A 15,626-nucleotide genomic window follows, 5' to 3' on the forward strand; every position below is an offset into this window, starting at 1 on the left:
CCCTGCGGTCTCTCTGGCCTGCAGTCTCTCTGGGTTACCATGGTAAAGACGGTCCATGATTCTAAGTGCATGTTTACCGAAGAACAGTAAGCGGAGATGCTCTTGTTCCTGCTGAGAGAGAGAGAGCTCTGCTGTTGCGAGTTATGAGAGTTGAGCCGGTGAGTTGGGTGTAGTTGTCTCGGTCAGTGGCGTCTGCTGCTGAATGCCATAGGGGTGTGGTTTCAGTGCTGTCAGCGGGCTGGCTCCGCCCTGTGAGTCTCCCCAGCCTGTGACCCCGCCCCAAAATCACAGGAGTGACATGGTTCATAATGATGGTGGCTGGCATCAGCAAACTGACATTGGCAAACGCCTGTTCAGCAGAAACAGGATGGTTCCTTGCCATCTCTGCTTTGATACCTGAAAAGGGGACAGCTACAGTGGCAATCTCTGTAGTAAATAGCTTCAGCTGATCCCAGTTCAGTGTATGTGTGCAGGACTCATGCAGCTGGTTTAATGCTGGTTAATACTGTGTGTGTGTGTAGTGTACTTCCTTCTCTAAGTGAACAGCTTTAGGCTATAGTCAAATGACTGTCATTTTGAGAACAAAAACATGAAACATCACATGATATTACGTTATTGTCATTTAGCAGATGCTCTTAACCAGAGTGACTTACAATTTTATCTATTTATACAGCTGGATATTTACTCAGGCAACTTTGGGTTAAGTACCTTGCCCAAGGGTACAGCAGCAGTGCCCCAGCAGGGAATCGAACCGACAACCTTTCGGTTACCTTGTCACTACACCACGCTGCTGCTGGGTAGGGCCTGTATTTACTTATTTACTTTTTACGTTTTCATATTGATACACATTTATTCATTTACTGGCTGCTCTTGTCTGCCTCTCCTGTGATGTCTGCTTCATGTGTCTTGCCATGCAGACTGTCAGTGTAGATAAAGTACCTGCAGAACACATAAATAAAACGTGATGGGTTGCATACGACAGTGCAGCTTAGGAAACAGAGCATCTTGTCATGGAGGATGAATGGAGTAGAGCTGGAATGATTGAGGTGGTGCTGCTGTATCTCTCTGTGCTAGGGCACGGTGCTCCTGTAAATAATACGCCAAGTTTCAGCGCTGGCCTGACATCACAGAGGCAGCTGCACGTTGTCACCAGTTGGCTTTCGCTCTGGGATCTGCTTCCCTGACCTGGGGCCAGGCGTAAGTCAGCCTCCTCAGCGCCGGCTGGCACCTCTCCCTGTTCCCGGAACAGTGGCCACGTGTCGGCTGGCGAGGTGGTGGAGCATTCCCCGCTCATCCGGCCCCAGATTGCCTCAGTCCTCTCCGAGCAGCGGGGTGGCAAGGTGGGAGCTGCCTGCTAGCGGTGCACAGACCTCCTACGGCGCAGGTCCACAGGGCATCCCCCCTGCCGCGACTCCGCCGAGCGATTACGGGTCTCCAGCCCGCTAATCCCAGCGCCTCACCCCCCTCCCAGGTCACCCCAGGCCAGGCCTCTGCAGGAGCTTAGGCTCCAAACAGGATCAGCTTGTTTACCGGTCAGGCCTCACGACCTCTGAGTGTCTATTCAGAGCGCTGGTGATAACGCGGGCCTTCAGCGGCTCCTGTTCAGTTGGTATTAATTTATGTCAGCGTTTTTCTTTCCTTTTTGTTTTGCTTTGGGAGGGGAGTAAAGCTTCAATGCATCTTACGTAATTTCAGACTGAAAAATATCTATCAGCAAAAAAAAAAAACCAACAGAAAAGAAGCAGCGGTGATGGCAGTGCGTGACGCAGAATCTCCGCCCCCGTGATGCATGATGTCATTAACCCCGCCTTCTCTCTCTCTCTCCCGCAGTGTGCCCTTCCAGGTGTGAGAAGCGGGCATGCACGGAGACAGGCGAGTGCTGCCACGCCCAGTGCCTGGGGGGCTGCGCGGTGCCCAACAGCGACCTGGCCTGCGCTGCCTGCCTGCACTACTTCCACGAGGGCCAGTGCGTGCCCGACTGCCCCACTGCCACCTACAAGTTCGAGGGCTGGCGCTGCATCAGCATGGAGGAGTGTGCCAGCGTGCACCTGCCCAACGACGTCGACCGTTTCGTCATCCATGAGGGCGAGTGCATGCCTGACTGCCCCCCCGGGTTCACCCGCAAGGACAGCCAGAGGTGGGCGTGGCCGGTAGCCGGGGGGAGGGGCTGTGGGGGGTTTGGGGATCAGCTGGGAATATCAGGGGCTCAACGCTGCCGTGTCAGTGACAGGAGTGAAAGATAGGAGTGTAGCTTAGTGAACACTAATGTTGAGGATGTTTTAGCGGCGGTCTTCTGGGTGGCAGTAGGGCTTGTTTGGAAGAGTTCATTGTCATACTCACAGTGCAGAATAGAAACCTGAAATGGGTGAAATCTAGAAATTACACAGTTCTTTTCCTGGAACTAAACATTCTGTAGCTGCCATCTTCACTTTTCCAGGGAAAGCAGAGACACCCCTGTGACATAAGCGATTAAATCAGAAACACACTTACTATACAAGCGATTAAACCAGAGATGCATCTATGATACAACAAACAAACTAGAGATACACAATACAAGGAATTTTTACAGCTGGTGTTTATGTTCCCAAGTGACATGTTCACTAGCGGGAATAGGAACATTTCTGGTAAACACGGTGGGGAAGAGAAAAATGAGCCCTTGCGCTTTGGGTTGTCGCCTTGGTCTCCTGCACTGCACAGAGCTCACCACATTTCCCTTCTCTGACATCCCAGCGTTGCTCCCAGATTATTGCGTCTGAATCTGCATGCAGACAGGGCTCGTCTGTTGTTGATGCCGAGGCAGACTCCGAGCTCAGTCCTAAACCCCTCAGTAAAAGGAGGACTTGAGGAGACTTCCCTGCCCCAGGCGGGAGATAGCACTGGCTCATTAATAAAGGAAAGGCTTCAGACTCTCCAGGAAGGGTTATGCAGGGACAGCATACACTTGGCCCTTGGAAAGCTGCTGACTGCAGATATCGCTTTTGCTATCAGGGAATGGCGAAACTAATAAACTGAGATGGGACAGCGGAGACGCTGGTGGGGAACAATCCCTCCGGCAGCCTGAGGGGCCCGAGTCTCCCAGGCCTGCAGTCGTGGCTGGAAATTTAATAAGGCTGCTGAAAGCACCCACAATAACACTACCTTCTCTCTGGGGAGGAAGTGACACTGAAATCTGTTCATATTTTAAATATGTGCACATTTTGTGTTTTCCTACTTGTTTGCATTAGACATGCAGCAAGCTTTCTGCTGTAATCTGTGTGGCTTTTGGGATTTCTGTTCGCTGAAGATGCTGTAGCCTTTCAATGAGATGCGTGTAGTGTCTTTTTTGCAGTTTAAATTTGCATTATTTTACATTATGTTAGCAGAAGCTCTTATCCAGAGCACCTTCCAGCATAAGAGAACAGACGTGTATCCATACAAATTAAATGAACAGCAGTGTCAGACGAGGTTAACAACACTCCCAGACCAGCAAGTGCATGCACAACACCATCGAAACATCACAGAAGTTAACTTGTGCTAATCTGAAATCAGACGACAGCCTAGAGAACTATGGGATGTTGTCGAACGCAAACATTACATTAAATCACGTAAAGTGCCAATGAATCACATAATATCTAAAACACGGCGCAATAATACAAGTAGCCGAGGAGATTTTGTCTGTCAGTATGAGTTTGCGCTCACATTGACGGGAATCCCAGCGGGCTGTGCTCGGCTCTGATGCGACTCATCGCTCATGCTGGGGTCCCCTCAGCTTTCAGAGGGCTCAGACACGCAGGCCTCGTGCGGCAGGGCTGTTTGTGTGCTCTTGGGCTGTCCTTGACCCCCCCCTCCCCCGTCTCTGTGTCCCTCAGTATGTTCTGTAGTGCCTGTGACGGACTGTGTGACAAGATCTGCGAGGAAAAGGTCATCGACTCTGTGGACGCTGCACAGTCCCTCAAGGGCTGCACCGTCATCAAGGGCAACCTGCACATCAACATCCGCCGAGGCAGTGAGTAGCGCCCCCTTCAGGCCAGCGACAGCGGCACCACGCCAAACTCAAGTTCACCATTCAAGTCTGTTTTTATTATTTTAATGTTGTCAATTCTTAGTATTAGCCGCAGCTGGAAACCACTCCTAACATCACCCGGAAAAACATTAAACGACTTCTTAATGACTTCGTTTGTTGTTTTCGTTCAGTTTCCTGTAAAGGGGGGGGGGGGGGGGGGGGGGGGGGAAGAGGGGGTCAGTCGCTGTAATTGTATCATTTGAATGCTACGCTGTTAACTCGGAGTTAAACAGCTAACTGAAAAGTGAGTCTTAAGCAATAAAGCGAAACAGCCCATACCTTTAGGAAATTACAGAAGCAACAGTAGCATCGGCATCACTGTAACTACATCTGTTATCTCCCTTCGTGACTTGCGCGCACACCTGATGGCATCTGTCCTGTAAACTGAGATAATGTATGCGCAAAGGCTGACCAGTAAAAATCGGCAGGTGTTTCCATCTGCCCAGTCAGAAAGCAGTGGGTGTTCCTCTTTACATAAGCGGCAAGTGGGTGACAAGCAGTGCTCCTTCCTGTAGCGCATGCATTGTTATCTCACTGAAGGGTGCGGTTGTCACCAGGTGCATGCAGCGCTTCCTGAATGACGGCAGACGTATCGGACTTCCTTCTAGCCTGCTGTGTGAGCTAACTGTCTGCGTGCCGGTCCGTCTTCACTGAGTGCGTCCCTCCCCGCAGATAACATCGCATCTGAGCTGGAGAGCTTCATGGGCCTCATCCAGACGGTGACCGGGTTCGTGAGGATCTGGCACTCGAACACGCTGGGGTCGCTGTCCTTCCTGAAGAGCCTGCGCTACATCAACGGGGAGGAGCTGATGGACGGGTACGACTCAGGGCCACACCCCCCACCGCCACACCCCTAACCACAGCATGGCAGTGCAGCCATAGCATTCACTTCCATATTTGCACAGAGGACTAGAGGACAGAAGTGTGGCATAGCAGTAAGGAGCAGGGCACAGAACCAACAGGTTGCTGGTTCAATTCCCCACTGGGGCACTGCTTTTGTACCCTTGGGCGAGGTATGTGTCCGAGAGCTGCCTCAGTGAATATGCAGCTGTATAAATGTATAAAACGGTCACCTGTGTAAGTGGATCTGGATAAGAGCTAATGCTAAATGACAGTAATGTACTGTTTCATACAGTGACATCTCAGTGCATTCTCCAGTCAAACCCTTTTCATTTCAAGCCTCTTTTTTCTTTTAAGGACAGAGTCACATTACTCCTCCCCTGTTATATTTCTGGAGGTACAGCACGGTATCCAGGCTGCGATCAGCGCTGGTGAAAAAGACACTGCGGAGGATGCCGTACTGCAACCTGCAGTGGGTTTGGGGAGCGATGAGGCGCCTGTCATACATTAGCTTATCACATTATTGACATTTAGCAGATGCTCTTATGCAGAGCCACTTACCTAGGTTTACAATTTTGTGCATTCAGGTAAGAAGCCCCTCAAGTCTCTGAAAAACAAGGACAAGAACACTTAAGGACACAGTATTATCAGGGCTGGGATGTGTATTAGCTACAGGGAGAGCCTTTCAACAAGAACAACGCTAACACGCACCACCTCTTACCTTCTCTCTGAGTCAGTCAGACCGTACAGGAGAGAGGGGAGAAGGGAGACGGATGGGAATCGTTTATTCTTTGGAATTTCCTGTCCTTAAAAAAAGTCTTCCTTTTATGTGATGTGGCCGCGGGGGTTTCCATAGAAACCTGCGAGGGTAATTGAATGGCGGTTTTCTCGCTGGAATGTGTGTGGCGCTCCAGACGGAGAAGGCTGAGCTTGTGTTTGTTGTGTTGCGTCGGGGGAGACGGGTGGAGTGATGTCCCCGCTAATGTGCCTAATCAGTCTCAAACACGACAGGGTCTGGAGACCAACATCAGAGAGTCCTGTGCATCAGACAGAGCTGCACACAGACGAGCAGGGTTTACTCTGAATGAGCTGCAGCGGCCGTCAGTTACTGAATACAAATAAACAACAGCTCTGCATTCGGTCAAAAGTGCATGAAAAGGAGCATGCTCACAGAAACGCGCACATTTGCACAGGGACACACGTGAGTGCATGTACACCCGTATACGCAGATACACACTGATGTACACACAGAGATGCAGATAAAAAAACAGGCACGTACGCACACACTCATAGTCACACGCAGACGGACACGCTTTAGCGCCAGGGTGGGGTGGCAGAGTGGATTGTGGGAATGCATGTGCCCCTTGTGGTGATGTGGCCTCCCCTAGGCTAGTTACAGGCACCCCAAACACATTCCTGTGGGCTCTTTCAGAGTTACACCACCCAGCTTTAACACACACTGTTACACTGCCCTGCTTTAACACACTGTTACACCACCCAGCTTTAACACTCTGTTACACCACCCAGCTTTAACACTCTGTTACACCGCCCTGCTTTAACACTCTGTTACACCACCCAGCTTTAACACACACTGTTACACCACCCAGCTTTAACACACACTGTTACACTACCCAGCTTTAACACGCTCTGTTACACCGCCCTGCTTTAACACACTGTTACACCACCCAGCTTTAACACTCTGTTACACCGCCCTGCTTTAACACACTGTTACACCACTATGCCTCCAGTTTGACCATGTTGAGAAGCTGTGTTTAGACTTATCTAATAAGCAGAAGCCTTTATCCAGAGGCACTGCTGAGTCTGTATTACAATATACTATCCTTTTACATGTCTGGATATACTCTGATGCAGTGTAATGTGACACCAGGGGGAGGGTCCAGAATCCATGATTACCTCTGTATTAACTCCTGTGTACCTGTATTTCCTACTGTATCAGGGCACCATTTAGGTACCTCAATGCCTTTTCTGCTGTTTGTTTTTGTAGGATGTATTCCTTCTCTGCGTTGTATAACCAGAATCTACAGTACCTGTGGGACTGGAGCCAGCACAACCTGACCATCAAGGCCGGCAAGCTGTTCTTCCGCTTCAACCCCAAGCTGTGCACGTCCGAAATCCGCAAGATGTGGGGTAAGACGGGCGTCACCGAGAAGTTCGAGGAGGAAGATTTCCGTAACAACGGAGACCGAGCCAGCTGTGAGTAAAGCGCCCTCCATGGGGGTTTCTGTTAACAGCAGCCGCTGGTGACCCCAGCGCGCCTGCACGCTTTACAGCGGGTGGAGCGTTGTGCGCCCTTTACCTAGGTCATGCCGTGCTACACTCCCAACAAAATCTCCCTGCAGCGCGCTGCTTCACCCAGCCATCCGTTTAGCCACCACTCATGCCTGCACCACCTCCGCTAACAGACATGGGACACCTGTGTACTGCAGCGATAGCTACATAGAAGCATTCCCCTCACCTCCGCTCTGTCTCACTCCCTCTCCCTCCGTCTCTCCCTCCGTCTCTCTCCCTCTCTCTCTCTCTCTGCCTCTCTCTCTCTCCCTCTCTGTCTCTCTCTCTGTCCCTCTCTCTCTCTCCCTCTCTCTCTCTCTCTGCCTCTCTCTCTCTCACTCTCTTCCCCCTCTCTCTCTCTCTTTCCCTCTCTGTCTCTTTCTCTCTCCCTCTCTCTCTTTCTCTCTTCCCCTCTCTCTCTCTCCCCCCCTCTCTCTCGCTGTCTCTCTCTGTCCCTCCCCCTCTCTTTCTCTCTCTCTCTCTCTCTGTCTCTCTCTGTCTCTCTCTCTCTCTCTCTCTCTCTCTCTCTCACATCCTCTCTGTTTCTCTTCCTCTCCTCTCTCTATGCATCTGTATTCCAGCATCAAACAGGCATGTTCTGATGATCCATGATTAACAGAGTGATGGTGGGGTTTCCTCTGCCAGACCAAACCTCGCCATTAACCTTAGTTAAATTCTTAATGCATGGTGAGAATTGCATCACACATTTAGACAGTGGAAGACTCTCAGGGCTGACGTTTATTTAAAGGTTTCCCTTGCCTCCTGTTGGGGATTTTGTAGCTAACGTGTAAGTGTCTGAGGCTTACAGCGTAGGAAAATACTTGCCCTTATGTCAAGTCTTGCCTGGATGTTGAAATTGCATTGATCTGCACTGATTACACTATCTGAATAAAAATGAGTCTGATCTTATTCCTTGGAAGATCTCAGTTTATTTAAAATTTTTGGAAGGGCTGCCCTATTTTTGTTGAGATGCCTTCCTCTCACTTCTCATACATCTGATTGGTTGGATTTGTAGTTTCTTGCTCTTCTCTTGCATCTGATTGGTTGGATTTGTAGATCACCTCCAGAGCTCACTTCTGAGTGACTCATTTCAGAGCGTAAGGAGCAGGGAGATGATGATATACAAACCTTAAATCTCGGAGTTTTGTCATGCCGTGTTGACTTTGTTTGCACTTGTTTGGAGGCAGTGAAAATGCAGGTGTGGACAGGCACAAGAGTATGACTCTTAAAAACAGTAATGAGTCATTAATTAAAATGAAAGGAAAGCTGGGCTCTCAGGTGGAAAATTACAGTCTTTAGAAAAATATGCCTGTATTTCCCAAACAAGCATCTGTATTTGTCATGCGTTCTCTCAGATATGAGGGTAAAAGTTCGTAATCTGAAAGAGGGGCCGATGTAAGTCACAAGTGGGAGGGGGAGGAGGGGGACTTTTTTTAAGCCCTTTTGTGGGAGGAGCTGCCATGCTGTCAATCATTGACTCGTATGAACAAATCAAATGACCTGCTGTCCCCAGCAGAAAGTGGCGCTTCGTTCAGAGCAGTGGGTCCTTTATAACGTGTGATAGCAGGGTTTTTACCCCAAAGGTTGCCAGTACAATTCCTACTGGGCTACTCTTGCACCCTCGGGCAAGGTACTTAATCCAAATTACCTCAGTAGATATCCGGCTGTATAAATGGATAAAATTATAAGCTATCTAAGTCTCTCTGGATAAGAGTGTCTGCTAAGCTAATGTAATAACTCCATCTATTTTGGGACACATGAAGCCTTCCGCTGTAATGGCTGTGTATCAGCCAGTCTGATGTTGATGGGTTTGATGATCTGCGTCCTGAATGTGTAAATGTCTCACTCTGCAGGTGAGAGCCACATCCTTACCTTCAAGTCTAACAGCACCATGAGCAACAGGATCAGACTGACCTGGGAACGCTACCGGCCTCCGGACTACAACGGCCTCATCAACTTCATTGTGTACTACAAGGAAGCGTGAGTGGACCTCCCCTCTCACTTGCTGTCCCTCTCCCTCTCTCACTATCTCTCTCCTTCTCTCTCTCCCTCAATCTCCTTCTCTCTGTCTCTCCCTCCCTCTCCCTTTTCCCTCCCCCTACCCTTCTCTCTCTCCCCCTCTCTCTCCCCCGTCTCTCTCTCTCTCCTTATCTCTCTCCCTCTCTCTCTCTCTCTCCCTCTCTCTCTCTCTCTCTCTCTCTCCTTGTCTCTCTCTCTCTGTCTCTATCTCTCCCCCCTCTCTCTGTCTCTCTTTCTCTCTCTCTCTCTCTCTCTCTGTCTCTCCCCCCTCTCTCTGTCTCTCTTTCTCTCTCTCCCTCTTGTCTTTTTCCCAGACCCCCCCCCACTCTCCGTCTCTCTCTCACTCGCTCTCTCAGTTCAATTCATTAAGATTAATCGGCATGACAAATACACATCTGTGTTGCCAAAACAACCACTCATACAAAGAGTACATAAACGCTAAACAGAGATGATGAAACGTTTAACTTGATGAAGTGAAGTATTGCATTATTCTGCTGCCCTTTTAAGTACACAACACTCCCCTATTACCCACTAAAACACAATCCCTTTGTATTATCTTTCTCTCCTTTACAAAGGTAAATATAACAGTGTGTACAAAAAATGAAAAGGCAAAGCATAAACAGCTCTCTCTCTTCCTCCCCCCTCCTTCTCCCTCCCACCCCCCCCACCCCTCCTGTCTCTGACAAAGGACACTGTTACCTAAGCAGAGGTGATGAATGAGAGAAAATAACTAATGATGCAGAGAGACTCTGACAGCTTAAAAACTCGTTTTTTCCTCATGCTGTCTGTATTTGTCTTTCCCTCTTTTATCCTCTCTGTTTCTGTCTTTCTCAGTCGAGTTCAAAATGCTTTGTTGTCACGATAAACATGTGCATGTTGCGGTGGCTTTAATAACAATAACAATTATTATCTGTGAGATGAGAACAATACTGATAGTAACAACATTAATAATATAAGTTATCTAAATAATTTATTACATTTTTTTTCGGTGGTCGCTGTTCCTCAGGCTCTCTCCCTTGCTCTGGATCACTGTTTCCAGTACACGTCTCTGGTTATTATTATTATATGGCATTGTTAAACACTGCTGTCAGCGGATTCCTAGACAGTTTCCCAGGATGCAGCGGGGGGTATGCGTGTGCACTATCACAACAAGTGTGAAGTGTGAAATCATTCAGTATACCAATCAGAGACAGCAAATGCAGGTGATAACTTACAGCGATTGAATCAGCTTAGATAGTGCCCTGAACCTGTGATCAGGTGGGGTGGGATGTGGGGAGACTGTTGGGGGCTCACCTGCTGGAGGGACCTTTGAAGTGAAATCGGGATACAGGTTACAGCTTGCTAAATGTGATTCTCGCGTCTGTTGCAGACCCTTTCAGAACATCACAGAGTTTGACGGGCAGGACGGGTGCGGCTCCAACAGCTGGAACATGGTGGACGTAGACCTTCCCCAGGACAAGGATGTGGACCCGGGGGTGGTACTGCACCCACTGAGGCCCTGGACGCAGTACGCCATCTTCGTCAAGGCCATCACCCTGGCGGTGGAGGACAGGCACATCCTGGGAGCCAAGAGCGAGGTGGTCTACATCCGCACCAACCCCTCAGGTACTAACACCAAGATGGCAAGGTGGTTTACCCATGCGCCAACCCCTCAGTTAATGTAACACCCAGAGAGTACCCCTCGGGTACTGTAATGCTCAGAATGGAAAGGAACCCCCCCAGTCATGGCACAGAAACGCTACTCCTGGGAAAAACTGGAAGGGCTCAAACTGCTCTGCATCTGGACTGCCTTTTCCAATACTGGACACGTACCTTCTCACTTCTCACGCGCCTTCTTAACCGGAATGCGTTGGTGACATCCCGTGCGTCAGCAGCAACTGGCATGTTGTTGCCTTCATCCATGCCAGATCGCGTGATTAAGGCAGGGCCTTGGGGCAGGTGTGGCGGTATGGCAGGAGGGGCATCCGCCCGAGAGGTTGTTATCCTTTCATCCCCTCTGATTTCTCCTCTGCTCTGCTGTCTCAGAGCCCACCATGCCCCTGGAGGTCCGCTCCTACTCCAACTCTTCCGCCAAGCTGCTGGTGAAATGGTCGCCCCCCATCTCCCCCAACGGGAACCACACCTACTACCTGGTGCGCTGGCAGCAGCAGCCTGAGGACAGGGAGCTGTACGTGCACAACTACTGCTCCAAAGGTGAGCGTCCCCTGCAGCCCACGTCCACACCTCTGCCTCTCAGCGGCAGTGAGAGCGCAGACTTTCCCCTTCATGCTGTAAATGTGTTTGCACTGTACCTTCAGTGGGAGAATGGCAGTGCTTATTTAGGTACAAAAAGAGTTCCGAAAACATACGGAAAATATACCAAACCTTCATAACAAACCATACTTGGGGAACTGACCGTAACGTCAAGCGGTAATTTTGACTGAAATAATTCCCTGCAGTGCTGTAATTTTGTAGCGCTCCTTAAGGCCTAGGGCTGGATGCCTTTGGGCTACTCGATGTGTGGTGGAGTGGAGTGTCTGTTTTATTCTCAATCTCCTCCTCCTGCACAGAGCTGAAGATTCCCTTCCGGATCTCGGCCACGGGGATGGTGGACATGGAAGAGGACACCAAGCCCACCAAGTCAGACGCCAGCGGGGCAGACAAGGGCCCCTGCTGCCCCTGTCCCAAAACGGTGGACGACCTGAAGGCCGAGGCCGAGGACGCCTCCTACCGCAAAGTCTTCGAGAACTTCCTGCACAACTCGATCTTCACGCCCAGGTGAGCCTGAGGGCGAGAGGGGAGGGGGCCAGGGGGCGGGGCTGTGGGGGCGTGACATGTGACGGCAGTCTAGACAGCCGCATGAGGCTGGGTTACCCTGAGTTCCCCTCTTCCCCATGGTGTTCCAGCAGGGTGTAAGCTGTGGTTTAGACTTCATTTTCCCGTGGGTGTTTGTGAGAGATGAGCTCACAGACAGGCCATTTCACCGAATATGAGCTCAGGCCAAACAGTGTGCCAGTGCATCTGAGCAGGAGGACACCGACTCCATCAGGGGTGGAGTACCTGCTTACAGCTCCCACGGCTCTCCATCACCTGGCTGCCCGCTCCAGCGGGATGTAAACTGAAGGGTTAAACGTTAGCGGCGCAGTTTAGCAGCACAGTCAGCCACTGCGAGTCCTGCTGCGGAGTCTTTGGAGCGCTTGGCCGGGTCTCTCGAGAGCGTAGCACAGGATGTTCTGATAGCAGGAACAGCACGAGACATCTGCCAGTGATCTATCTCGCTTGTGGCCATGAACACTTCCTCACCCTAAAGCCTTTCCCTGTCTTTCTTTCACGGGGTGAAGCGAGGCCGTCTGGGCCAGATGATGGGCCAGGCCTGGTGCTCTGTTTCGTGTTGAGGAGACAGGATATGGCATGAGCCAACATGAGAAGAATGAGATCTCTTACACCTGGAACCAGGCGCCAGAGCCAGGAAGGCAGCAGCTGGAGCCAGGAGCAGTGTGCTACGAGGCGTGTCATCGCCATGGCAACGCCCAGAGATGCTCTGCATGGCATCACACGCGTCTGTAAGGTCATGGGTCACGGGGGAGCGGAGTGTGAAGGCCTCCAAAGCAGCATGAGAAGGAAGTCATGCTAACGTCAAGCATGAAAATCACTGTAAGCGAAAACAGCACAGAGATGGGATTGCTTTCACGGTCGAGTTTAGCTGTTTTCTTTCACTTTCACATTAAAACATCAAACATTCACAAATGGACACATCAGCCATGAGGGCTTGCTCTTCTGTTTTCTGCATGACTTTTAGCTGCTCTTTCGGAAGATGGCAAATGCAGCAGTGTTCTTTGTGTAGGGTTCAGGTGTCCCCCCCCCCCTAAATGCAAAACCCCTCCCCTTAAATGTGATAGGCTGTTACAGTGCCCCCTGGTGGCTGGGCAGAGCTGCAGTGCCTCAGTGCATGCTGGTGTCCCCTCTGCAACTCTGAGGAGGAAGCGTGGCCAGTCCTGGAGAATCCCCTGCCTGCCGCGGTCACGGAGAGTTCTCCTGCTGTCTCTGCTGCATTCCTCCGGCGGGTTTCACCGTAGTCTCGCTGTCGAGGAAAACGCAGACGCCAGGAATCTGTCAGGCAGCGAGGAGACACGTTTGTGCACTGGCGGACCGCCCGCCAACCGAGCTGGAGCTGCTGGAAGCGGAGCGTCGAGGGGGAAGCGTCTCTCTCCGAGAGAAGTTAAAAAGTTCAGGATTTAGGAAGGGGTTTGGGGGGGGGGGGGGGGGGGGGGGGGGAGGGGAGGGGAGGAGGCAGCTGAAAGAAATGAAAATGTTTTCCATGCTCCTTTTACCGTACAGTGGCATGAACACACACACACTCACGCTATCTTTGTCCTTTCTGCCGTTTGGAGCGAGTGCCTGGGTGCTAATGCATGGGGCAGTCTGTGAGTGTGGAGTAGGGGCAGGGGCGTGGCAGGGGATGGGCTGGGGTCTCCTCCGGTGGTGCTCGGGGGGGAAAACCCTGTGCTGCTCACCTGCAGGGATCCTCACTTTCACCCAATGTACATCAAGTTGCAAAATTTTTGTTAACAAAATGAAAAGGTTTGGTTTCTATGTGCTAGTTACCTTTTTTAGGTAATGTAGTGCTCAGAAAAATGAAATGGTGAAAGGATTGACTGAAATAGTCTGTGGAGACAGACCCAGTGCCAGTGTTCATTTAGGCCTTTAACCTGGCAAAGCCAGAATATCTGCACTTACAGATTGCTATGACTACTGGGGCATTTCAATACAGCAGAGAAAAAAATCTTATAAATAATCGCACCCTTTATGGGTGTTTTGTTAATGTAATGACAAGAGTAAGAAGCAATGTGGTTTAATCAGATTGGATAGCTGTTTACACAGGGTGTGTATTATTTTTCACCTCGGCCTGTAGCTTCTTTGCTTATTGTGTGGTGCTGTGGTTAAAACCACCTCACAGTCACGGTCCGAAATGTTAGCTTAGCTGAACAGGCCACGCTAACGCGGTGGGTGTCAGGCGGTGGCAGTCCGTATCCGCCCTGAGGGTGCCACATGCTTTCTGTTCGTTAGATGTCGTTGGTGGTGATGCCGACTGGCTCCAGCCGTTGCGGGTTGTAGCGTTGCGTTGGGCTGATTCAGGCAGCTGCGTATGGTGCTGCAGGAGAAGGACATGGCCTTCGGCAGAGCCCTGTGATGCAACTGTACGCATAGCTCTAAGCCCCAGCCAGGACACCGGCTCCAGTGCTGCCGTGTGGGGGGCGCGGGGAAAGGGGGTCGGTGATGGGGTGTGGGGGGGCAGGCAGGGGTTCGTATGAGTCTTCTCCAGGTCACCCCAGGACGGGTCTGCCTCCCAGGGACCCAGGTGGAGTATAACACTCCACAGCCCCCTGGCACGGGGTAAAAAAAAGCCCAGGCAAGCCTGTCTGTTCTCACATGAAGACAGCTGTACATATGACCCCACTTATTCCTCACTCGACATCTCTCACACGCAAACAAAATGGCAAATGTGTCTGATGTAGCTGTGAGAAGCCATCCTCTGCTCAGCCGAGTGAAAGCTGACCATGCTTTCTCCACCAGCTGTCCCTTAAATTTGGGCGTGTTCACTGGGCTTCACATTTGATTATTCAACGTGAAATAATATGAAAGCTGTAGAATATTAAAATATGAAAATATAGCATTTGGTCATTCCAGTCAGAACTGAATCTAGCCTGGTTTGATGAGCTCAGACACCAGTTGTCTGCGTTCTCAGTCTCAGTAGCGGTTTGATTTGTAACTGTTTATTTAACAAGACATGGAAATGCTTTTGTTAAAACATGCCTAGACTCAATGAAAGCACCATCGTGACAGTTCTCCTTTAAATCTGTGGCTGTTCCTTCAGCCTCCCCCTCTCCCTGGCTGTTCCTTTAACATCCCCCTCCCCACCCAGTGTTTCAGCTGTCATTACTGTGTCTGGACTGTGTGAACATTTCTGAGTGTGACCTTTGAGCAGTCATGATGTCATGATTTTCTTGGATGACTTTTCTCCCTCAGAGAGTCTGTGTGTCCTGTGTTTGAGTGTGATTGTAGGCTGATTGTTGGATTCTTTCAGAGATCCCGAGCGAGCCAATCGTTACACGTCTCTTAAAGGTGACCCTAGGTAAGGCCGCCCCTCTGCACGCCCGGTGGGCGTGCTGGTGTGTTGTGGAGTCTCCCTTGTAATTGTGTGGTGAGCTGGTGCTGCTGTCTCAGTGTCATCAGTGGGCATCTGGTTCAGCCTGCAGTGAGCGCTAGCGCTTTTGTGCTCTATATTCATTCTTTCATCCATTCACTCTTTCATGCATTCATTTATTCATTCAGTCATTCATTCCTTCAGTCATTCACTTCACACTCTTTCATGTTCACTTTCATTCGCTCATGACTCTCATTCATTCATTCATTCTTTTCCCTCACTCATTCACTTATCGCTCATTCATTCACTTCT

General features: G+C 50.4%; 1 protein-coding gene across 1 annotated transcript in view; it reads left to right on the forward strand.

Annotated features, from left to right (window-relative positions):
• igf1ra (insulin-like growth factor 1a receptor) overlaps positions 1–15,626 on the forward strand; it is a 99,422-nt gene that overhangs the window by 68,908 nt on the left and 14,888 nt on the right. The window contains exons 3-10 of the mRNA XM_036534598.1: positions 1,831–2,137; positions 3,849–3,985; positions 4,715–4,859; positions 6,888–7,096; positions 9,025–9,151; positions 10,560–10,795; positions 11,216–11,383; positions 11,740–11,947. Of these exons, the coding sequence (XP_036390491.1) occupies positions 1,831–2,137; positions 3,849–3,985; positions 4,715–4,859; positions 6,888–7,096; positions 9,025–9,151; positions 10,560–10,795; positions 11,216–11,383; positions 11,740–11,947 (1,537 nt within the window). The remainder of the gene's footprint in view (positions 1–1,830; positions 2,138–3,848; positions 3,986–4,714; positions 4,860–6,887; positions 7,097–9,024; positions 9,152–10,559; positions 10,796–11,215; positions 11,384–11,739; positions 11,948–15,626) is intronic.

The sequence above is a fragment of the Megalops cyprinoides genome, chromosome 8 (assembly GCF_013368585.1).
Source record: "Megalops cyprinoides isolate fMegCyp1 chromosome 8, fMegCyp1.pri, whole genome shotgun sequence".
NCBI classification, from domain to species: domain Eukaryota; kingdom Metazoa; phylum Chordata; class Actinopteri; order Elopiformes; family Megalopidae; genus Megalops; species Megalops cyprinoides.